Source organism: Lucilia cuprina, chromosome 4, assembly GCF_022045245.1.
Source record: "Lucilia cuprina isolate Lc7/37 chromosome 4, ASM2204524v1, whole genome shotgun sequence".
In the NCBI taxonomy this organism is placed as follows: Eukaryota; Metazoa; Arthropoda; class Insecta; order Diptera; family Calliphoridae; genus Lucilia; species Lucilia cuprina.
Window position 1 is genome coordinate 1,265,986 of NC_060952.1, and position 25,091 is coordinate 1,291,076.

At 33.3% G+C, this 25,091-nt stretch overlaps 1 protein-coding gene across 1 annotated transcript; it reads right to left on the reverse strand.

The window, feature by feature from the left end:
• Positions 1 to 943: 943 nt before the first annotated feature.
• LOC111690528 (baculoviral IAP repeat-containing protein 6) lies at positions 944 to 24,450 on the reverse strand. Its single transcript, XM_023453029.2, has 39 exons — positions 24,006 to 24,450; positions 21,959 to 22,269; positions 20,795 to 21,884; positions 18,058 to 19,744; positions 17,432 to 17,679; positions 17,146 to 17,367; positions 16,692 to 17,076; positions 16,359 to 16,619; positions 16,137 to 16,303; positions 15,830 to 16,074; positions 15,651 to 15,768; positions 14,692 to 15,584; positions 14,386 to 14,586; positions 14,104 to 14,315; positions 13,778 to 14,040; positions 13,532 to 13,710; positions 13,228 to 13,464; positions 12,998 to 13,147; positions 12,810 to 12,924; positions 11,872 to 11,934; positions 11,265 to 11,695; positions 10,848 to 11,207; positions 10,502 to 10,766; positions 10,217 to 10,437; positions 9,740 to 9,857; positions 9,437 to 9,676; positions 9,089 to 9,270; positions 8,521 to 9,026; positions 7,981 to 8,411; positions 6,429 to 7,907; positions 4,892 to 5,146; positions 4,638 to 4,828; positions 4,069 to 4,510; positions 3,794 to 4,008; positions 3,533 to 3,727; positions 3,120 to 3,469; positions 2,564 to 3,050; positions 2,083 to 2,511; positions 944 to 2,015 (listed from the first exon to the last, which is right to left on the reverse strand). Exons 1-39 carry the CDS (start codon positions 24,274 to 24,276, stop codon positions 1,239 to 1,241), a joined length of 14,892 nt encoding a protein of 4,963 aa, XP_023308797.2. The 5' UTR covers positions 24,277 to 24,450; the 3' UTR covers positions 944 to 1,238.
• Positions 24,451 to 25,091: the final 641 nt, after the last annotated feature.

Genomic DNA, 25,091 nt, shown 5'->3' on the forward strand with positions numbered 1-25,091 from the left:
TTCTCTTATTCTACAAGTTGTATTAGTACTTAGTGTAAGGTTTGTGACTTTTGGTTGGTTGGCAATGTTATCATCGTATGAATTGGCGTTGGCATCGACATTGGGCGGCATCGCTATAACGTCATTAAATTAATAGATCAATAAAACAAAAAATCTCGATTCCTTTAAACAACAAAGTTTAAAAAATAAAAACATACCAAAATAATTACCAATCACCGCGATGATTATGTATTATATACAAAAGCATGAGTATATAACAACGATATTGCTATTTATATTAGGGTGGGTCAAAAATATCTTTTTCGCTCGGATCAACTTCTAATAATGATATTCACCCTTATTCTGAATTTCAATTCGAATCGAAATTTTTTCCCTTGTTCAATTTTGATATTCTGCATTTCGATTCGAGGCAACGTCACGGCATAATGCAGAATACACACAATGTTAAAGCATGGAAATGAAATGTAATTGCTTATTATTTTTCTTACGATTCCGTTTTATGTTGGATTTTTTTTTTTTTTTTTTTGATCGTTGCGCAACTCAAAATTGTAAAAGAAGTCATTTCACAATTCTGTTTTAAGTTCAAATTTTTAAAGTTTTCGATTTATTAAATGTTAGAATCCTTCGGAACGAACTTTTTTTGCATACAATCTGTTACAAATTGAATTAAAATAAATTTCAACCTCTTATAGATTTTCAAAGTCCCTATGAATGAAATTAAACATTTTTTCAAACATCCCCAATCGGATGTTAACATGAAACTACTTCATGTTATTCTAGCATTGTTGATCGGTAATGATACTAAATTGAACTACTTCGTCATCACTTGTACCTCTAAATTAAACTGCATCTTTGTCATGTAACTTTTTGCAAAAAAAAACAATTTTGACCTCAAATCTATGTTACATTTTACTAAAAAAAAATATTTAAACAGAAATGATAATTGATGGAAAACTCTATTTTATTTATCTTAATCATACCATCTTCGGTCAATTATTATAATTCACATTTTAGTTCTTGTTTTATATATTTGTATTTTTATTTTAAATTATGCATATTGTTGCAACATTATTTTTTTCCATACAAAAAATTAAATATAATTAAAAAAACGCGCACACAAAAAACCTAAGAGCAACAGTATGAATTAATACGTGTGTTTTGTATGAATCTGGTTCCTTAACATTGTTGAAGCACGAAAAAGAAGGCAGAAATTATAATATACAGGTCTATGTTTTATTTTAATCGTCGTAATGCATAGCATTTTCGGAACTATCAAAAAATAATTGCTCCATTAGTTCATCAACGGTGTTACATTTGTAGTCACTGACGTCCAATTCGTCGCCTTCCGTCGCTATTATATCGTCTGCATCTTCCTCGTCACCTTCGCCACCTTCATTATTGTTTGATAACGTTGGTTCATCGACGGTGACTATTTTAGCGTTGACAGTTGGCGGTATTGTCGCCTGTGGAAGAATAACTGGTGATCCATCGTTGTCATCTTCAATGGTGCAATTAATGAAGGGCTGATTAGTATTAATCTCTAGGGGTGCTAAATGCGTAGTATTTAAGGACTGCACATCTTTTTCTGTGTGAACATTGGTTTCCGAAGATATACTTCCGAATGCACCAGGCAATTGAGTCGATTCCGTTGCCACATTGCCATTGGATCCAGCTATTGTGGCTGTTGCAATTGTATTAACGGCAGTAGTCGTTTCAGAATTAGTTTTCGTTACTGAAATTGTGCCGCTGTTGTTATTTGTGTTGCTACTTTCATTCATTACCGGTAAGGTGACGTTAGGATTAAATGGAGCATCCAAATCACTTAATCCCTCTGGGACTTTAAGTTTGGCCAGTTCTTCGCGTAGGTGGCGATATTGACGTCTTAAAACCATTGAATTAAATGAAATTGTTCGACTGCTGCGTTCATTATACTGAGTCTTACAAAGCTCTTCAATCCAGTTTTCTATTTGGGCGCAAATTTCATTTCGTTTAAGCCAAAAATGTGTATGTATAACCTGAAATTAAAATAGTTTTAACTCTGTGCAATTATATCATTAAAATGTCATCCTAAATAGTACGTACATCTTTAAAACAAGGACTAGGATTACGTATTTGTTCCAACATAGCCCAACGCACACAGGCTTGATAGATATTGCTATTGTATTCACGTGACGAATGTGTCCCGCTCGGTGTACCCCGACTGCGCTCAAATCCTGGCTCATTAAAATATGGCTCAGGAACAAGAATCAGTGATTGTATTGAAACAAGCACTTGGAGAAAACTAGAAGTTTGAGCATTCCACTTTTCTTCTGGACGACCGTGCCATGTATTTAGAACGGATAAACAAACTTTGCCATCATTGTAAAGATTAGGGTTGAAGCGTACAGAATGACGGCCTGTTGTTTCAAGATTAATAAGCATTGGCAAATTTGGATAATCTGGTGGGAAGAAGACGTCAAATTCAAAGCATCCATTAGCGTATGGCGTGTCCGCAGGTCCCGTTATAAGCACCTACAATATGAAGAGTTTTTAAATAGTGGATGTATTTAAATCGAATACTTACTTTCATAACATCAAGACGATCTGTATCACAGCGAACGAAAACGGAACTGCTATAAGACAGAGGCAAACTTGTAGAAAGAGTCACCGCCTCTTGGGCCAATCGCTTGACTCGCGAAGGGTGATAACGATCTCCAGCCATTCGAACCATTTTCTCAAAATGGTGCGAAACAACGAAACGATATCCATTGTTTTCAGCTTCGACAATCATATCAAATGTATCAAATTGTAATTTTTTCATTACTTCTAAGTAGCGTTCCTCAATAGATTTACTCTGTGGTATTCGTTCAATGTCATTGTTAATACCCGCTTCATTAGTTAATGACAATTGATTTTGTAACTGCTGATCTGTCCTTTTTGTGGTTTTCTGAACTAAAACAGTCGTCTCTTGAATATCGGGTATAAGAAGTGCCAAACCCTCATCGTCTCCATCATCAAGATTAACAGTCACCTGTTGAGTTTGTCCTTTGATGTTCGATTTCTTATTTAATCTAAAAATCATAAATCAATGAGAACATTACTTTTTATTAAACTGCAATAAACATATAATTATAACTTACTTTAAGCGCTTTGCATACGTGTCAACACAAGTCCTCATATTCGATAATAGTTCCGCTATGGATGGTGAACTTTCGCCTGAATTCTGAGGCTGAAGCAATGAAACCAGTTCGTGCGAAAGTGATATTGCTCTCAATAGCTGAAGTATGGCACGATAAAGAGGAATGTGTCGGGTTATATCGAGTACGGAATCATTTCGCAAATAGGAACTGAGCGCTGGAATGAGACACGACTGTTTAAGCAGTGATGAAAACTCACTTGGGAGTTCGTCCGATAGATCAGCAATTTCATGATATGGCATTTCATCGTCAGTTGGAATATAATCACCCGGATTAATATAACTTGCAAGAACCTTTTCAATAAGTCAAAAAAGGGGTAATATTAAAAATTAAAAAATAAAAACAAATAAACAAACCTGCAGTAGAACTGTTACATGTTCTTCTTCGCTTTTTTGACGTAATAAAGCCTGTTCAACATTCCACGACTGTGTTGTCGATCCTGTACCAAATCCAGTGCCTTTTGCCCAATACATGTGACCTTTGTCGTCTGATGTGGGTAGAGAAGAATCCTCAATAATATTCAGTGAAGTTTTCGCTCCACTATTTGAGATCTACCATTTATATATTAATTTTGCTATAATTAAAAACACAATTTACCTAATAGATCGGTTATTTACCTCGTTTTGAGAATGGCTTAATGGGTATATAGGCGAATGATGCGTAAATATACTTAAACAATTCAAAACTAAATGCATTGCTCCAACTTCAATTACCATGCGCCTTAGGAGCATGCCGTCATCCGTGGTCAAGGGTGAACTATCTAACAGTTGTCGGAAAACTTCAAACGGCAATGTCGGCAATGAAGGCGCCAGTGACAGACTATAAATGTCATCTAAAAATAGAGAATAATTTTTTATCTCTGTATTTATGTTTATCACTTTTACAAACTAACTTCCTTCTCCATCTCCCGTTACTCCCAATACAAGTCGAAGAAGACACTGCGCTCTCAACTTGTCTCGTAAGAGAACATCTGAATAGGCGGGTAGACGTAAGAAGAGTCCAAATGCGGCAAGTGAATGTTGGGGCACTGAAGTTATAGTGGCTTGTTTGGCAGTTGGCTCAGACAAAGGATCCTCAAGGTCCTCGTAGATATCATCATTTGGTTCCAGTTTAACCCAATCATTCATTGGTGGACTTTTTTCCTTCTCTGGGGCCGTATTTTGGTGTTTACGTGAACTAATATCTGGATAAACGGTTGGCAAATACTGAGCTAATAAGGATAGGCCACCTCTAGTGGAGAAACGCTGCAAGGGTGATGGCAAAGGCTCTACAGACGACGTCTTTATATAAGAAGTCTCATCTAGAATGTCCAAATTGGCCCCCTTGCCAGTCACCTGTAGATATGGAATAGAAGATTAGTATTATTTTTATTATAAATATAAATATCATTTATTTATTGTTTGAATTTGTTTATACCAATTAAATAAAAAGTATTTCACTTAAAAATGTTGTGTTACAAACCATATCAAGAATGATGCATGGGTTGGATAAGGAATGTCCTTTCTTTTGTAGAGTGGCCAACAACTGCGAAATTGTAGTATCACCACTAATATATATATCAGGATAATCTCGAAGAAACAATTGTCCACCAGAATTCGCCACACTCGATGATGAATTCGGTTGTGTGAGGAAATCCTCAAATGTAACAAGCTCTATAAAATTGGATATATTTATAGCAAACATACATTTCAGTTTGATAAATTTGTAGTATTTACTTGAAAAATTGGATATTATATCTTTGTTATCCTTACTGGCGGCCGCAACTTGATTCTTAGCATCTTTAATGCGTTTATCTTTGGCTGTTACTCCAGCTGCCACACTCAAAAACTCCATGCCATTTTCCAATCCATTGAAATTAATTGAGATATCTTTGTAAGGATCATTCTGATTTTTATCTGCATCGTCATGTTTAAGCAAGTCACAATGTGTAGCGTTTGCTACATTACAACTGCCGTCGATTGGTCGGATTTCTGAATTCATCGGAGGTAAAAAATTAATGTAAGCTATTTTTAACAATAATAATGAATTTAAATGGTACAAAACAAGCACGGATTAAGAAAAAAACTATACATATAGTACAGGAATAGGTAAACGAAAATTGCCACATAACTTAAAGTCAATATAGTGTGAGCTAAGTAAGATATTGGAGATCAAAGCCTACAAAACCAATATTTCTCTTATTAAGAATCGTTCGTGTTTTGATAATATTACAGTTTCTATAGATAATTAAATTTTCTTAATTATCGTTAAAGACAATTTCCATAATATTAGAAGTTTTTTTGATATATATATTATAATGCATTATTTTTCCAATGCAATTTTATTTATTTCTTAATATTTGTAACGGCGATATAGAATATGACACAAATTTTCCTCCTTATAATAAATTGAGAGACATAATTAGTTTCAATTAGACCCGTTGTCATAGCATCACTCTCTGACCCATAGTGCAAAAACCGTATATTCAAAAATTTCACTGGTGATAGTTATGAATATAACTTAAAAAGAATTAGTGGACATAATCTACAAAACCTTTTTTAAAAATACATCGAATTATACAAAAAAAAAAGATCATTAGACATGAACCGGGTGAACGTTTAGTGATAAAAAATACTTTAACGAATTTTCGCGATTAAGTTTTGAAGTTTTAGAGAGAGAGAGTAGCATTCTTACATATGTGTTAGAATTACACCGCCTATTTTCATAGAATGCTTATCATAGTAGCTCTCTGCCTTACAAATCTGCTTCCAAGTAGGCACCATTTTTTGCTGGGAAATTTCGCATTGTCATTAAGTGTCTTCTTGTTTACAAATTTTCAACCTATTTGGAATACGAGACTTGTCTGATTATTTTAACAAAAAACATACACGAAATCATCAACAAATTAAGAAATAAGATTCTTTGAAGGCGTATGAATCACAATAATCTAGGTATTTGTAATATTTTATAATCAATCTTTTATATCCTCCACCACCACAATTGGACATAGCTCCCTCTATATGTAACGTTCACTATATATATGGGGGCAATACATCAACTATAATGCCTTAAAAGTGTCTATATTGGGTCCATTTTGAACTTTTTATTTCCTGTATGTAGTTTGCTTTGAATGCCGTTATATCAAATTGAATGTAAATCGATTCAATAGTTATCTGAATGACTTGAATCTGTTAGTAGTTTTTCAATGAAATAGTGAGAAACAATATTGTTTCCGTATTTTCTGCAAATAGTATTATAATATCAACAACTTACCCGATAGGCAATTCTGAATAATTTCTTGGCATTTCGTATTCGCGCTAACGGAGAAAAGCAAATGATGATTGCTAATACGTTTTGCTGGATGATGATTGACCAATGACATTGAAACGCTGCTTGGTGAAGTAAAATTATTGGGTAATGTTGTGGATGGGATATTCGCAGTCATTGGTAAAAACGGTGTGAATGGATCTTTTTTCTGTAGTGGTTGTTTGCTGCGTACAGAAATCTGAATGCGCTCATTTTCTAGCAGCAATTGTAGAACAAGTTGGCGAGTAAATCCAGAAATGGTTTGTTTTGAACTGGTCTCCATTACATTAAGTCCTAGCGATACGGATGGTTCTCTTATGACTTCAATTAATAGCATTGTTAATATATTTTGATTATTGGGATGACAGGCGGTGACTCTCGCAAAGAAATTTATTGTAGCACGTTCTACACGTATAAATGCTTGTTGCGTTGGCTCTCTACTAATGATTGGCGTAGTCGGAACGAAATTTATAGGTCGGTGATTACAAAGAAGTTTTAACAACGGTTTCCAAAATATAGAGCCTTGTTGAGTACCCAACCAGTCACGCATATGTCCCTCCGAACAGCACTCAGAAAAGAAATCAAGTATTTTTGATACTAGATCAAATGTCATCAGTTGTGACTTATTAGATTCCATGTTACTATCTGTTTGTGTAACATCCATTTGATCCCCAGCTACTTTGTCTGCATCAGTCATACAAGAAGAGGATGTCGTAGCATTCGACGAAGTACGCTGTGTCGTAAATTGCATTTGGTCGTATTTAAATGTTTGGTGCACACTTTCTTCCGTGAGCAGAGAAGAACAATACTCGTATAAGGCATATGCTAATAGTTTGGGAAGACCAGAATCAACTAATAGAAAAACGGCATTTGGGGATTGACATGCCATAGCAATGGTTGCTAAATATGTAGGACGTCCAAATAATGTTGTCAAGTTATCTGCAGCCACATTCGCATACCAAACTCTTCCGCTAACCTCTTTATTGTCATCTGTCAAACCACATTCATCGTTTCTGTCTCCCGACATGTCTAAATCGAGGTCAGATTGTGCTAAGGTGACATTAAGCCTTGTCAACAGATGAGTGAAAAATTTGGGTTGAATATAGGAAAGTGAACATAGTAATGAATCGAATGCAATTTTCAATGGCTCTTCGTGCTCTAGCCTATCAATCCAATGCATGCAAGCATCAAACACATTTTGAGAAATGTGCTCAGCAAAATTAACGACATAATTCTCTGCATAAACATACCAAAGAATAGAGGCAATACACTTTACGAAACCGCTCTGAGGATTATTACACCGCCCACTGTTATTACTACTGTAGTTCATTTTTAATTTTTCAATCCATTCTAAAAGAACCAGAATTTTATCTACCACATATTCATCTTTGTTGGTACACAGTTCATACAACAAGTCGCAAATACTCTCATTCGAAAGTTTATATACTGAAAAGCCAAAATGAAATCAGTTATAAGCAAATAAATTTAAAAAAAAGTTTTCCATGTTATTAAAACTTACTTTGTGGAGTAGTTCCCCATAATAAAGTCCGTATTAGCGAAAGACAAAGTTCCCGACTATATGCTCCTAATTTTAGTAATACACATTCAAGATTTTGTACCGCTGCATTTGGGATCATAGGCATAATATTCATCAACGAGCAACAAGCATCTAAAAATCCGGGATAAGCAGCGGATGCTCCAATAACATCAGCCGCCAATTTAGATTCACTAGGCACCATAGATGCTGCACTATAGCACCGTGATAAAATACGTACCCATCCTACACTTGTCTTTGCAAATGAATCGTCATCAATGGCATGATCAAAAGCCAATGCTGAACTATTACAATTTGAACTCGTGGCAATGCTCGAGTTATTTGTTTGCGACGCAAATATGGTATTGCCTAAGACTGCAATTTGTGTTAATCCAATACTGGAACTATCTTTGGGCCTTTAATCAAAAACAACATTTATCGACAATCAGTTAAAAAAAGGAATTGATTAACCAATTTTTTTTTATGTACGTTTTATGTAAATATATAGAGATTATTTAATCATACCTATATAGTCTCAGGACAATACTAGTAGCTATCTCTGGTTTAGATAACTTTAAGCGAATACAAGTCATTCCAGTTGTTGTCAAAGGAGGCCCGACAGGGACCGGCCCTAAGCCAAAATCTCTTGAAATTTCTAATGCTACAGCAGAAGGACATGAAGCCAGTGTAGGAGCATGAGGTTGAAGTTGTACCTCACGTAACAAAATAGCCGTGGGTAAAGTTATTGTGAGATCTGCATGTGATTCATTGGGATAAAACATGTAGCTCCAAGCTGGTGTACGTGGTCGTCGATGTGATGCCACGGGATTCATAATAAGAATATCTGCCGATTGAGCAGTATCATTTTCGGCCGAAATTGTGCAGAATGGGGCAAAATTGATTAAACCATCTTGCAAGAACCGATGATTTTGACTTGAACTCGATGATTTCTTTCCATTTCCATTCGAACACGCTTGCGTAACCAACTTAACTTTCGTATTTCTTGTCATATGCTGCATTATCATTGAAATCTATAAAACATAAAGGGTTCAAATTATACATTAAAATAAAACGTAATATGTGAATTACTTACCAAACCGGGCTGAACATTTATTAGAATTTTGTTTAGTCTCACTAAATTTTTACATATAATTTCAATGCCTCCCAACTGCGTAAATATTTGTACAGCTGATGAAACTTCAAGGACTTTAGATATGTACCACAACAATGGTTCAGACAAATGCAAACGTGGTAGTGATATACGCTGAGATGTACCTTAAAAGACAAACACAAATTTAAATAATGTGACTTTTGTAAACTATGGGATTTGATTCTCGTAGACAAATACATTATACATATGACAAATCTTTAATTTGTATGTAATTCAATCTAAAATTTAGTTTTAGTTTAGTATATTTAAGGAAGTATTATAAATACATACACGCTTCCAAATATTGGCATATGGGAGCTACAATTAAACGGGAATTTGACGCTTTTTCACACAAAGTTATAAGCATGTTAAAAACTGCATCAGCCGTAGTTTGTGGTTCGTCCAGCAAAAATGTTGAATCTGCTGGCTTAACACTGTATAGAGCAGATGACACCATTAGGGTAAATGATGTACTTGAACAATGAGATAAAGAACCTAATAAACGCTTCATAGTTGGAAAATGACGCAGAACTGAAAAAGTAAAAATAACTATTTTAAATTCAAATCGCAAAATTTTTATATTAAATAGAATACCTGTATCAGCTATACATGGCGTCTTAACACGATGGCCGTCAATATTTAATTGTTCAGCTTTAGTTTCGTCAGTTTGGCAAATGTTCGTAAGTTCTTCCTCTTCAGGAATGGCGACATCCTAAAATTTTAATATTTAGCACGCAATTAACTATTTAATTACATATGTATGTACATTAGGATGTCCAGTGAATCACTTTTTAAAGGAATACCTCTCAAAAGATGCGTTTTAATGTACTGAACACCAAATTAAAAAAAAAAACAATTTTTTTGATCTCCGTACAATATGTTCAAATAAATTCTCTGCAATCTCTTCGAAATGGGTCTTAAAAGTTACGAATTATTTTTCTCGTAATGAACTCAAAATTGTGAAATTTTTAGGACCCAAAATCGAAAAGACTTTTCCTCGAATCTCTAATGTTCATACTTCTGCTTAAAAATAGTAAATTTATTTATAAATTTATTAAAAATTGTTCTTACTGTTAGTTGTCGTGGCAGTTCTGTTTGTATCAAAGATGAGCAAAGTTTAAGTAGGCTTATAATAAGAGAATTATCAGATATCGGACAATTTTGCTTAGTGTGGTCGGATCCTAAAACATTGGCAAACAAACTACTAAATGAATTACTGGCATTGTTGGTATCGGATGTTCGTTGACACTGGATTTTATCGCCATTAGAAATATTGTTAAAGACCAAAAATGCTATAAAGATTGAGATGTAGACTTAGTAATTTTTACTTTAAATTTATTATAAATTAATACTCACAAACACACTCTATAATATTCAATGAAATATTTAGATCCGCCTTATCATTAGGCATTATTAATAAGTCACGCACTAATTGGCTTTGTGCATCTATTGGACCTAATTGATTGCTTATTGCTCCACCAGGTTGAACTAGTTGGAGAATCACATGTAAAAGTGTATCTTTAAGTTTTCGTTTGCAGGATATGACACCATCAGCAGACTCGCCTTTTCGATGTAGCCAATGTAAAAGTTCATGCAAATGTTTACATATTGTAGGTCCAGCCTAGACAAATCGAAATCAACAAATATTTTAATAATAAACAATCATAATGTATATATATAATTTTAAGCATTAAATAATTACACATCGATTAGTGATAATAACTGAGCTCATGCCATAGCCGGAGAAAAATCTTAGCAACATTTTCTCAAAGTTCTCATCGTTAATAATGACTTCATTTATACGAGTACGATCTTCCTCCTCCTGACAAAATGTTTGAGAGTTGCACGCTAACAGGAGACACTGGAAACCCAAGCACCATGTACGGAGTTTTACATCATTGTACCAAGCCAAAGCTAATAAAAGTCCTTGAATAGCATTTGCGCCAAATGGTATTTTTGGGACTTCGCTGTTTGAGATACCAGAATTGTATGACTTATCAGCAAGCTCACTATTTAGAGTTAACCACATCTGCAAAACTTGTTCCAGATGCACCCAAGTTTCCTGAAAATAAATTAAAATTACGCACGGCATGTTACATTATGTAAATCGTAATCATACTTCTAAATGCAAGTCAGCAAGTATGCAATCAAAGACGCTTTTAAACATGTTGTACGTATTTACGCCACAATTGTATTCTGGACCAGACCAAATATCAGTAACATAGTCGGGCCAAACGGCAACTTCTGGCGAGGCAGTTTTGAATTCACTCGCTGCTATTTGAGGCAATGATGAGTACATATCCAGAGATGAGACCATAGTAATGCGTCGTAAGTCCGTTTCAACATTTAAATCAAGGCCGATATCTAAGCGTGAGTCCATTGCACTTGATATCGATTTACAAAAGTAGTTAACGGTATTTTTATTCATGTTATTGTTATCTTTCTTTGGCACTGCTTTGTTTCGCTCAATAATATCAATGTCGTTTAAAATCTCGTCGAACTCAGTATCTTCACATTCAATTAGTGACGGTAAATATGGGTATTTCACTCCTACAATCACATGGCAATGAAATTTGATGAAGAATTGTATTATATATACATATATATGGTTCAAAAAGCAGTATTTTGCTTGTATAGATTAACATTTCATTATAATACATACATGCAAAACTTAATTTTAGTAAATTTTTTATTTCAAACCATACTAAATAATGTGTAGTACTCACCATCCGAATATTGCATATCGTTGCTTGATGTTTGTGTAGACCCAGATTGTGGCATGTACAACGCTAGAATTTTAAATGTAAATATTTAGTGATGAATGATCTGTATGTATGTATGTATGTATGTATGTATGTATGTATGTATGTACGTATGTATGTATATGTTATTAGAAATAATTTTGAATATTACCCAGCAAAAAATAGTTGATGTCATATTTACAAACTACATCTTAATAAAAAATGCGATTATATATTATTCACTTTTATAAATCAAATATTTCCTTACAAATGAAACCCCAGTTAAAAGTGAGAAAAGAGATGTAGAAAAGTCATTACAAATAACATTTTCGAAGTACATCAAACTTTGGTGAAAAACCAATAATTGATGTCATACTTTACAAACGACATCTTAATCACATTTAAAAATGCGATTATATATTTTTCGCTTTTATAAACCAAATATTTCCTTACAAATGAAAACCTAGTTAAATGTGAGGAAAGGGATGTAGAAAAGTCACTACAAATAACATATTCGAAGTACATCAAACTTTGGTGAAAAACCAATGAAATTAACCTAAGCATGTCATTGAACGAATTCGGTTTACTTTTGACATTTAAATATCGGATTTTTATTGCATCTATGAATAAGATTAGATGTAGTTTATAGTTGTCAAAAATGAACAACACGCTAATGTAAAATTCATAGGTTTTTCACCAACATTGGAAGTACTTCAAGTATGTCATTTGTGGTGAAAATTCTACTTCTTTTATCTCACTTTTTTGCTGTGATACAAAACAAATAGCTTGATCCAATTAAACATCGTTTTCAAATCAGGCATGTTTCACCTAAATCAAACCACTTCGTCATCACTTGCACACCTGATTAAACAATATCCCTGTCATGTAACTCTTTGCTGAGTAATAAATAATTTACAACTTACATGTATATGCTGCAAATAAATCTTTTGTTTCCTGAATACTGTCCAATGGACGTATACCATCATTTGTGGGAGTAGCATCGTTATCTTTAAAATGCCTATCTGCATCCAACAAGTCCTTTATAAATAGCACATATAAAACTAAAATAAGAAAAATGTTTCCAAATACAGCGAACTAGAAAAGAACCAACCTGTAATAAGCAAGTAATAGCATGAACAGCCCATGGTTGCTGTTGATCATTCCACACAGCCATACGAATCAGGTGTTCTAATTGATTTACAGTTATGATCTTTGATAACTGAACCGCAGGTCTACATGCCGACACGAGACGTGCAATTACCTTTCAACCAAAGAAACGATAAGTTAGGATATTATAAAATAACGTTTTATGATAGATCTTCATCATCACATCCTACTCACTTTGCATGTAAGCAAAAATTGGTCCATATTGCACGTGAAATCCATTTCAAGAAGCAGCGCAATTAAACCTCGTATGACAATCATAATATTATTAAGACGAATGTTCTTGAGACCTTTATCGAAATTATTTTCAGATTCCTGGTTAACGTCTTTTGGAAGTTTTGGTAATATAGTATTTTTGTTAGTTTTGCTTGATGACTTTGGTTTACCAGTAAGTTCCATGAAAATACCAGGATGCTATAGAAAGTAAAACAACATTAAATATTAATGCTTCTTGCCTTTTTCAACATTCATTCTTACTTACTTCATTCTGTATCATATAGATTTTCTTGCCCCAATCAGTGTATGGTTGAACGCTGTATTTATTTTGCTGGATAATTCTCTTTTTAAAACAGCGCAATTGCTTTCCCGAACTGTTCGAAGATTGACCACGAGTTTTAGCAAAGTCTGTTTCACAGCTCATAAAATCCCATCTATTAGCGGCTATAAAAGAAGATATTACATAGTTTATCGTAATAATTTAACCCACTATAACTAAAAACATTTATACATTTATCTTTGCGATCATCCAGACAAACTGAAAGGAATAAGAGCAGCCATGTTATTAGTTGCAAATCGGATTTAGAACACAAGTTGCTAGTGTCAGATTCATTGCCGGGCATACTAAAGCCTCCCCCAGTGGCTTCTTGATATCGAGGAGAAATTGGAGCCAACAGCTTGGCCAATGTTTTCAACACAGAATCAATTACTATAGACCGACAATTTCCCATAGAAATACTTCGTCTTCCCAAATAAGTCAGTAGGAAGAATATACTAAAGAAAACTCATTTTTGTTATTTCATTTACACAAAACCATAATAAAAAGTGATATATTACCGATCCTGTGGAAATATTTTGCTGTTCTGTGAAGAAAATAAGTTACAAAATATATTTGTGAGAAAATCACCCCACCAATTTTGAACGCAGCACATGCGAACTAGCAAAGAACATGTTGCCAATTGAATGTGAGCGTCTCCATAAACAACAAACGAATTGAATAGCATATTTGCTACATCGGCTGTGAATAACTGTTGCATAGTTAACATATCCTAAAAATAATTTAGTTAAAACTTTTAATTATTCTTAATCATTTTAACGATAATGTTTGCTTGTACATACCTTAAAGCTAAACTCTATGGAAAAGTTTAATAGAATTTCTATCAAAGCCTGCCCAAGAACTCGCAATTTGTCCCGTGATGACATGCGTAATGCTTGTGATGGATCCATTGAAGTATATGAGTTATTAACCTTAATGGAAGATTCTAGTCTGATAATAACATTCCGTATAACATTAATTTCATGCTGAAGCACTATGCATTCCTAATAAAACATTTAATTTAGAGAAATATTTGTTGAATTTTTAATTTTAAGAAATAATGAAACGCTGTTTCATTTTGTTAATAAAAAAATAATTTCATTACACACCTCATATATAGATGTAATTTTTCCGCTCTCCAAGTTGTAAGATGTATCGTCTTCAGTACGTTGTTTGTTAATAAATGCCTGCATGTGGGCTACATTTGATACGTCTGCATTTAGAAGCGGTGTTAGCAGGTCCAACAGCTTGCAGCTTGCTAGGCTATAACGGCAATGAACATCTTCGTGTAACGATTGTAAGGCCTTTATTTGAGCTGGAATATTCTGAGACTGGCTATTAACATAATCTAGAAGAATATCACCATAGCCATCCGATTCCAAAACTACTATATGTCCAAAAAACGAACCGAGTGGAATTTTACATTTTGTTGATGACATACCGACGCGTCCCATTATTGTAATTTTCATATAACGACAAATTGGTGGCGGCAACAAATCACTTAAAACTAAAGTCTTTGTTCCGATATCGGGAGCTACCACCAAACGAACACAGTCTGTCTCTTCATCAAAGCACCAAATATCGATGTGCAGAGAAGCCAACTCGTCACATGCTGGTATTATAAGATCTGTTAAAAGAATGGGTGAGCCAAAGTCAAGTACAACAAAACGCCTCGCTCCCGAGTGCATTCGATCAATGACAACCATTTGTTTTGGTGGTGGAGATAACAATTTGTGCCACGTGAAAATATTTGGAGCATTAGCGGAAGCATTTTCGCCACAGACTCCTCCATTAGCAGTGCTTCCCGAAGGCACACGTACTTTATTTTCTTTTTCATTTGCATTGCCATCTTTTGATGTTTTTTCTGGTCCTCCCAATTGTTGATCTATATACTCACAAATAAACTTGATCTTTGGCAATGTCTTTAATTTAACCTTCTCTTCATTCATAGGTTCACTTTTATTTGATATACCCGTTTCAACACACTGATCCGAATCAATAGCTGCAAGTATTTTTTATTTTTTTAATGAAAGCATTAGCCAATATTTGCTCATAATTTTATACTTACGTCCTATTCCATTCGGCTTTAAAACAAAGCTTTCGTTGACATCCAATTTCTTTTCTAATTTGATCTTATCGACAATATTATTGACATTATTTTTAACGTTGTTAAGGATATCATTCATCTTATATTGTGTTAGAAAAAATTGAAATTGTTTCAGAATTTAATTAATTAATTTTACTTACCTTGTCAGACTTTGAATATATTTGATCAACTGCTTCTGCCACCATTGGAGCAATTAAAAGATCATCCATATTAACATTGCTGGAGCTAGTGTTTGCGGAAACTGTATCCATATTATCAATTCGGGTTGATTCTGAGGTTGCAGCACAAGTAAAGTGGAGCTGTTCGACTTCCAGTAGACCACGCAATTGATTACTTACACTTTTACACTTAATCAAGTGTGGAAAAGTTCTAAAATCAACGCCATCTTAAAAATATGATTATGGTATATAATTTTCATTATTTCAATAATTACACCCAAATACATACCTATTGAACATAATTTCTTTATGTCTATTCCTGCTGCCTGGACAAGGCCGGCATTATTACGTATAATATTCATTAATGTTGACGTAAAATTAACGTTGTTTTTGTTGACATTCGGCAAATCGTAATCAAAAATGTCCGGCTCAAAAGGAAAGCCATACAAACCAAACCTAAAGCAATAACCAAAGTAAAATCTCGTTTAAACATAGTTTTATTCCAACGAACCTTGTTCCGATGAGGGCACCATAAGGATCCCATCTTCTGTTGATTTCCTCTGAAATATCCATTAGTAGCTTCACACACATTTCCGATATACTATTATAGGTTTTGTTAGACGAAGTAATACATGCCAGCATCACATACCAACGAACAACACTAGCATGTTTAGCCAATGGAAGTTCATTGAATGTCTTATAGATGGCATCCCTTAATGCGGTATCTAACTTCGAAGACGGTTTAATGGTTAATGGTAAATTGCAAAAACCGCTGAAAGAAAAAAAAACCGTAAATTATTACATCTAACATTCACTCAATTATTTTATAAGACATGAGACTTACTCTGTTAAAACTAGAATTAATTTGACGCATTTGTGTGCCATACTGCGGCTGCTGTGAATAATACAGTAACGTAGTATGTTTTCCAAATATTTCTCAGTAAGACTGATGCACTCTAGCTGTTGTGCCAATACTGGTTGGCCTTTACATCGCTCTGATTTCGGGGAACGGAATCTTTTTAAGCGAATACAACAAATCCATATTAGAATATCGAGTGCATAATTTTTTTCCAATGTCGAGGACTCCGCTTTACTGATGACTTTGAAAAGAATATCTAGTAATTGATTGCTTTCCAACATAGCAATACGTTGTAAACGCTCGTTTGGAATTTGCACTTGTGGTTTAACACCCCGCACGTATATCGAAATTTCATGTAACCAGTCACATCCTACAATTTTATTTCGTTAGTTTATAATAAAGATTATACATTCCTACTTTCAAACGAATTGAAACTTACCGCGCGTCTTACACTGACCTTCTTTTGAAGGATCTGCCATCGTTTTGATATGCAACAGGAAATTTCTAGTACGAGTTTTGTAAAGTTTTGGCGATGTTAAAATAACTGTGCCACCTTGATCACACAAATCTATACACGATGAAAGTTCTATTGGACCAGCTAAAATTTCAGCATTGTGCGTCTGTAAGAACTCTTCATTTAAAACTGGATTTTCATTGTTGCCTAAAAAATTCAAATATTTATCAACATTAATGAACGAAAAAATACAAAGTTTATATTTTAATACCGTCATTATTATTACTGCTACTGGAAGGAATATCCGTATTTCCGCCATCTTCCATAGACTGATGCTTAAAACTGGAGTGTGGACCCTTCATTCTGTAGCCGAATCCACTGGTATTCTGCTTCAAAAGTGTTACTTGTATTGCTGCCGGATTGTGGCAAGGTTGATATAACGAAAACTTTAAATCAATGTGCCCCAAAGTCGCAGGTTGCAACAAATTTATTTCGATTATATGCTCATCCCATGTCGTTCTAATAGAAAAAAATATACATTTTTAAACTTTTTTTTTTTTTGTTATACTCTCAGTTATAGCTTGTATTTTTGTCGTGTTTCGCAAAATTTTTTGATTATTCGTGAGCGATACTTAAAAAAATGTTTTATTAATTTAAAAAATAAAATTATTATTTTTTAACGGGAACAAATAAGATCCTTGAATAGGAAATTCGGTACTTTTGGTTTAGTCTGAAATATGTCTATTTTTTGGACATATTTGTATATATGTATATAAGGCAAATTGTATATTTTTTAATCACTTGTTGTATTCAAAATATAATGCAAAACATTTAACAAAACAAGTTATATTTGAGAGACGTAACATAATCGTTTTTTTTTCAAAATATTATTCTTACGCATCATTGTGTAGACGCCAAGTATGCTGCGATTGTTTTCGTTGCTTTTGAGCTTGCACTAAGTTGTTCCAACAACTGGGTACTTCGGCTGTGTATGGTATTGACTTTTCGTCAAAAAGAGTAAGAGCATATAATGATCGCAAATCATCTAATGTCAGATCTCCACAACGATAAGCCAGTAAATTTGAGGCCGCTGGGTTAACAGTCATAGACGATGGAGATGGCGATGCTGGCACTCCTCCTCCAGAATTTGAGGTTTGGTTAGATCCACAGTCAATTTTTATATTTGTGTAAAATGGGAATTGTACGGAATTAGATTGTGCTAAATCTTCATCGACTATAGATGATACATTGGTTCCATGTTGTGGATTCGAATTACCTCCATCGGTTACACAAAGTTCAGCGCAGCTTTCGTTTGACGTAATGCCAGTACAGCTTTCCTCTTCCATGTCAATCATTTCGTCTCCTGACTCATCCGAATCATTAAGAGAATAAAAAATCAAAGCCCCATCCTGAGTACAACAACATAAACGTTCCAAACTGCGACAATATGTAACGGCAATAAAATGGTGCTGTTCCTCTTTTATGCTGCTGATACGTTGAAAGTTACTCAATGAAAATAATTCGATACTGCCATCAGCACAAACCACAGAAAATGCACCAGAACATTCACCATTGTTGCATTCGTCAATGGCCGATTGAGAAACATCGCCCAGGTACTGAAAATTTGGCAAAATACAGATATCTTTAGGGCACTTTGCTCTACTGAATGTTATAGCTTTTTTATGTTCATTGGGAATTGCACCATCAATGCAATCAAAGAGCAACAACTGACCACCAACTGATTTTTTAGCCATAGTACGAGAATGACTTCTCTTATATTCATTATTACTCTCCTCGTTATTTTCATCATCTTCTCCATCATTGTCACTATCAGCATCAGTAGATACATTAGCCATTATTATCTTGCTAGTCGTTGCTACCTTTGATGCTTTTGTCTTTAATAATTTAACCAATAACTGACTACAATTACTATTTGTTGGAATAATATCTGATATTTCCACAAGTTCTTCACTTCCATTTGGTAAATTTCCATCATTTAAGGCATTCATACGCTTTAGAATTGTGCAGCTCTCGACAATGCAGTCAATATCTTCACTATAGTTAACCTTGGAAATTCCTCCAGTCTCCGGGTTTGGTGAATTGGTTGTTTTGCTGTTAAAGTTTTTATTTATATTTTTATTCTTTTGGGCTGCTTTAGCTGCAGAAAGAAGGTTTTCTTTAAAGTAACTGGTATCCATTTCCACGTCATCGGTACCAGCACTTGGGCCAACGTTACCAGCTCCTCCACCACCTCCACCGCCCTCATCACCAGCTAACGAACTACTATCTAGAGGCTGGCCGTAATCGTAGTCGAAAAGACTGCTTAAATCAACAAATTGATCAGCCATCTTTTTAAATTCCGCTTCCAGATAAGCATCATTGTATTCCATTGGTGAATCTGATTTACCACCGGGCATTACTGCATTAACATCTGGTTTTGGTGGTGCCATTATATCATTTGCAAAACCGTTGCTATCGAAACCATCGGCATATTTCTCAAATACTAATGAATGTGATTTCTCGCCATGTTTATTAAATGTTTTCATCAATGACACTTCTTTGGCATGCGATGTGTCGCTTTCACCTAAAAACATCAGTAAAATATGTCATTTAGAGATCTCCAAAAATATCGATTTTGCGTAGATGGGTCTTATTTTTTTTTTATTTTTGCATAAGGTTCTAAAACTAACTGGTGTAAAATTTTATCCTAATCGGATAGTGAAAACCCGTGCTGGAAATCGATTGAAAAGTGTAAAATTGGGTAAATAATAGGACTTAAGAATCATGTATCATGATTTTTATCCTGTTCATTTAGAAATTTAATGAATGTTTATAATTTATAAAATTATACTACATTAATCATATATAGCCCTTAAGGACTCGATTAAATAAAATGAAATTAAATTAATAAAATAATTTTAACATTTTGCATCAATGAAATTATATTTCATATCAGAGGCTAAATAGTGAATAATTGTTAAGTCCAGTTCTATGCAGGTCCCTATGGAAGTATGGAAGTATATTAAATTTATAAATTGCTGTAAGTTTAATATTTGTTTTATCGTAAGGCAAATGTTTTTTAAAACAAAATAACGATACCTGAATGGAATTTTTGGACAATATATTATACGTGATATCAACCTTGGTTATACGGATAGCAAATGGTAAAACATATTTTTTGGTGCGTTATGTTTTTTATTTAATTTAATTTTTATGTAACAATATTAAAATGGCCAAATCATCACTTATACAACATTAACAGTTTAAATTAACGTGTGTACCTAAATTTAAAGTTATACATTTTGAATGATTGTACTGTTATTACTGTTTACAAAATAATCACTGTTGGTGTAAATCAAATAATTCAAAATTTGGTTGTTTGTCTGACAGAAAACTTAATCCTTTTTCGAATATGTATATTAAATATATGTAACCGTCAGACATTAAACTTGTTTTTAAAAATGAATATCACGTTCATGTTCATACATACATATTTACAATATGTATATGTATTTAAACCCGTTAGATTTTTGGATAATATTAATTATTTTAAAAGTGTTAAGGTTAGAAGGTGCAAGAAAGCACTAATACTAATATCTGAAAATATATTGAAACAAAATTGATAATATCATACCTTTTAGATTATTAGATGCTGCTGTATCATTATTATCACCAGAAATTGTTGCAGTAGCATTCTCAATCGAACTTTCATTTTTAATTTTTAAATTTTCATTTGGGTGATCACTTTCAACTATTTTTAAAATTACCATCAGCAACATGTGTTCGCCTGTGGTTTTTTTTGTACTTAGGCCCAAAATGATCTTAGATCCTACGACCCCAGCACGAATAGTTGAGGTTGATGTACAAGGTGATATTGATGGCGGAAGTAAAGTTCCCGCAGTAGTGGCTGCAGAGCCTAAACTGCTAGAGCCTGCTTGTGCGGAATTCATAGAGAATATTTTGCTTTGTGCTCTGGCATTTGGCAAGGCACAAATTGATGTAACACGAACCCATTCATATGAACTTTCTGAACACTCTGAAGTACTGTCACTACTGTTGTTATTACAGCACAGAATGTCCTTCATTAAAGAAGCGATATTAAAAGAGTGCAACTGCTTTAGGTGCCGTTCAATGCTCCAAATTGTTATATCTCCAGTTTGGGTGCAACTGGTGCACAATACATTAGCGTAGTCACTGTTTGAAATTACATCGAATCCTTGTGTGCCAGGAACCAATACTCCGGGATTTGTAGCATATGTAACAGCTAAAGGGACATTTTGGGTGTATTCACCTTTGACAAATGGACACATTGGCGAATGGCGTTCATGTTCACTCCAGGGTTCATCAGTTTTTTCCCAGCAAACCAGGCACACATTACAAGTAAAACACATAGCTCTGTCCTCTCCTGATGACGAGGGCTGATGATAGAAACCAGCTTGAGCCATCTGATCAGGCAGAGCCCATTTGTAGTCCATATGGGGCCATTTTTCAAATGTTTGCCTACGCACCGCCTCCGAGTGCATGAGAACACGCTGAAAATTATTACAATGCCAATTGATGTCACGTAAACGTGCGCCAGCAAGCAAATCCGTCAAACGTTCATTAATTGCCGATGCAATGGCCAGTGCCGGTACATGTCTTTCGAGACGTTTGAGCATTATAACCAAATTGTTAGCCACCAATTTAAGGCTAGAATATGGAACTTGTAGACAAATTGTATTCCACTAAAAAAAATCGATTAGGATAAAATAATTTATTATAAAAATTGTTTATGTTATATGTAATTATATATACGTACCCTTTGAGCTTTGATACCCTTTTTCGAGTTCGATTGGGCATTTTTAATTTTTTCCATTAGCTCATTTAACAAATCGTTAGGGCACTCAAGGTCTTCTTCTAATTCTTTAAGACATGTTTGAAATAATACAGCTTCTGACAGTAGCATTTCAATTCGTATTGGGTCATCATTATGTGGAATTGGTGTTTGTAAAACTGTATCTAATAGTAAGACTCCATTGTAGTCTCCCCGAAAACCGATAACATGACCATCTGTTATGATAATCTTTTCTTGCAATGGCATAAAATAACCATGTATTTTTTTGTTTGTATCTTTCGAGAAAGAAGAAAAAAATATAGTGATGAAATAAAGACTAATTAAAAATGAATAAATTATGCGAATTGTGAATCAAATAGAGTTGAACATTTTTGCTTTCCATACATATATTTTCTTTTAATTCTTTATTCGAATATTCACACCCTAGTAATATATACAATTAATACAATAATTTACAATTGGAGGACTTGCAGCAATAACGTGACAAGACACTCGATATTATTTTCACAAACTTTTAATATAATTTAAATTAATAAAATTTAATAAAATAAATGAATAAATTATTTTATATACTTTCTTGAAATATGATCTTTATTCACCAATTTGTTTTAACTTTCAAAAAAGATATACATACCTATCACCGTAAATTTAAAAATTACAATGGTATCTGAATATATCATACTTTTTGCAAAAATCTTGTAAATAATTACATTTTTTCATATTTATATCATTGATTTAAATTCGGAATAAGATAAGCATTATAAAAATAATATAAAAAGTGGCCAAAAACTATTAATTGCTAATTTGAAATCCAACACTTTGAAAATCAATAATGTTATACATTATTGACACTTATTTATTAACATCATTAATATACCAATTTTGAACATAAGTAGTTAAAAAATAAAAATATGTTCAAACCCAAAAAATTTTGCACAAATCTATTACAATTATATGGCCAGTATTGTCAGAAACAAGCTAACTAACATGTAATGTAGAAATTACCCAAAAATTTTTTCCTTGTTTCTCTATTATTATTATAAATTTTATTTGTTAACTTTTGCAGACTGACTATAATTTAACTACAACGCAGAATTACCTAAAAATTCTATGATTTTTTTGAAAACATGTTGAAACTGGAATCAGTAAATAGGGCAATTGAATTATAAAAAGGTAGAATATTATAAAACTCGGTCTCTAAATATTGTATTATTATATTAAAATAGGTAACAAACTGTATTTCTAAATTTTTTAATTTATATTAGATCCCCGCAGGAGGCAATTTGACACAAACTTTCCAACACTTAAAAAGGTGGATCTAAAAAACTTGAGCCGATATATAGCTTCAATATATAATAAACACAGAATTTTTTTTTATTCAGAGTTCTCTATTTTTTAATAGTTTTGCATAATTATAAAAAAAATCGTCGTAAACTCTAAATTAACTTTTTAAATATCTGACTTGAAGTTAGTTGAAAAGACATGCAGAGTCGGGCAATTGACTGCGTCATAGGATATAACCATGTTAACAAAGTCAGTTGGGTCCATTAAAAATTAACAATGTATCAACAATAACTAGTCGATAAAAAAGTTGGCTTTTAATGTATTTAAAATAAGTAGAGTTGGTGCCAGGGTATGTAGAACAACAATACAAGTTAAACTAACATAAACTACTAACAATGAACCTAAATAACTATACATGCATGCACTTATGCATTTATGTAAATAAAATGTAATGATATTTTGATTTTGGCGGATACGGAAAGAATTTGGAAAAAAATAGTTTACTGTGCATGCAAAAATGAAATTTTACACTATTGATATAAATTGTACATATTTGTATAACAGAATAAAGAATACTTGACTTGTAAATGCGATAGTGATCACACAAGTTGTATTCGTCTCACAAAACAGTAAGAACAACACCATTATGACTCACAAACACAATTTGTATTCAATGCCTTTGTATGCATTAAACAATCAATAGATTAAGTTTTTGCATCAAATTTACCATTTCCAAGATGATAAGTCTGCAATATGACACCGGAGTGCACATCGAGAACTTTGATTTGATTGATACTATCGAACACAAGTATAACATTTAGATTGGGATGATAAACTATACTGGTTGTCTGAACTGCTCTCCCATCATTTATGGAACTTGTGCTCGATGCGTGCGATTTGACATCCGTACCGCTTTCCATGGATACAAGACCACCTCTACTCATAGAGCCTACATCCAAGTAACCATCTTGTTTTAAAATTCGCTGCTCCGCGGCCATAATGTCATTGATGAAAGAATTCTTTTACGTTTTATACGTTTTATATTTTCCTAGCCGTCTTTTATGTCTGATTAATTAAATGCTTATAGCAAAAAATATCACACAAAAATTTATTTATTTTTTCTTCGTCTTTTGTTACTTCACTTTTTTCTGATTTCTGGTATGAAAATTCCAACAAGAAAGCTACCAGATCCGAAAAAATTATTAAAAGTAATTACTACTCTTTTATTTATATATTTTTGGTTTGCGTTGCCAACTTTTAATACAAAATCCGAGTAATTAACGAATTATAAATAAATTGACATTCGAGCAATTGAACATATTACTTTAAAGAGTTGCTAGATTATTAAAAAATACAAACAACTGAGAAGGAACTTGTTAAAAGTCTTATAAATAAGATTCTATAAATCGACTTTCGCATAATAGACTTATTGTTGAAAAAAATAAAGTCGGAAAAAATCGAAAAGTCGAAAAAAAATCGTAAAGTCGGAAAAGCCGAAATCGTCGAGAAAATCGAAATAATTTCAATTAAGTTAAATAATTTGCTTATTTATGTGCTGTCTAGATAACGAGCGGATAGTTTCAACACAAATTTTTTTGTTATTATAAAACAAACAAAATACGAAAAAAGTAAAAAAAATAGGTAATATGTAAATTTTTATTTTCTTTCTCTCACACACAAAAATCAAAAGTTTCCAAAAAAAATTTCCCTGTGTGAACCAGGTCTTAATTGCATTGATTTGTTGTTTTGCGAATAAGAATAATACACACTGGGAAACTTTTGTTGAGAAACTTTTGATTTTGTGTGTGAGAGA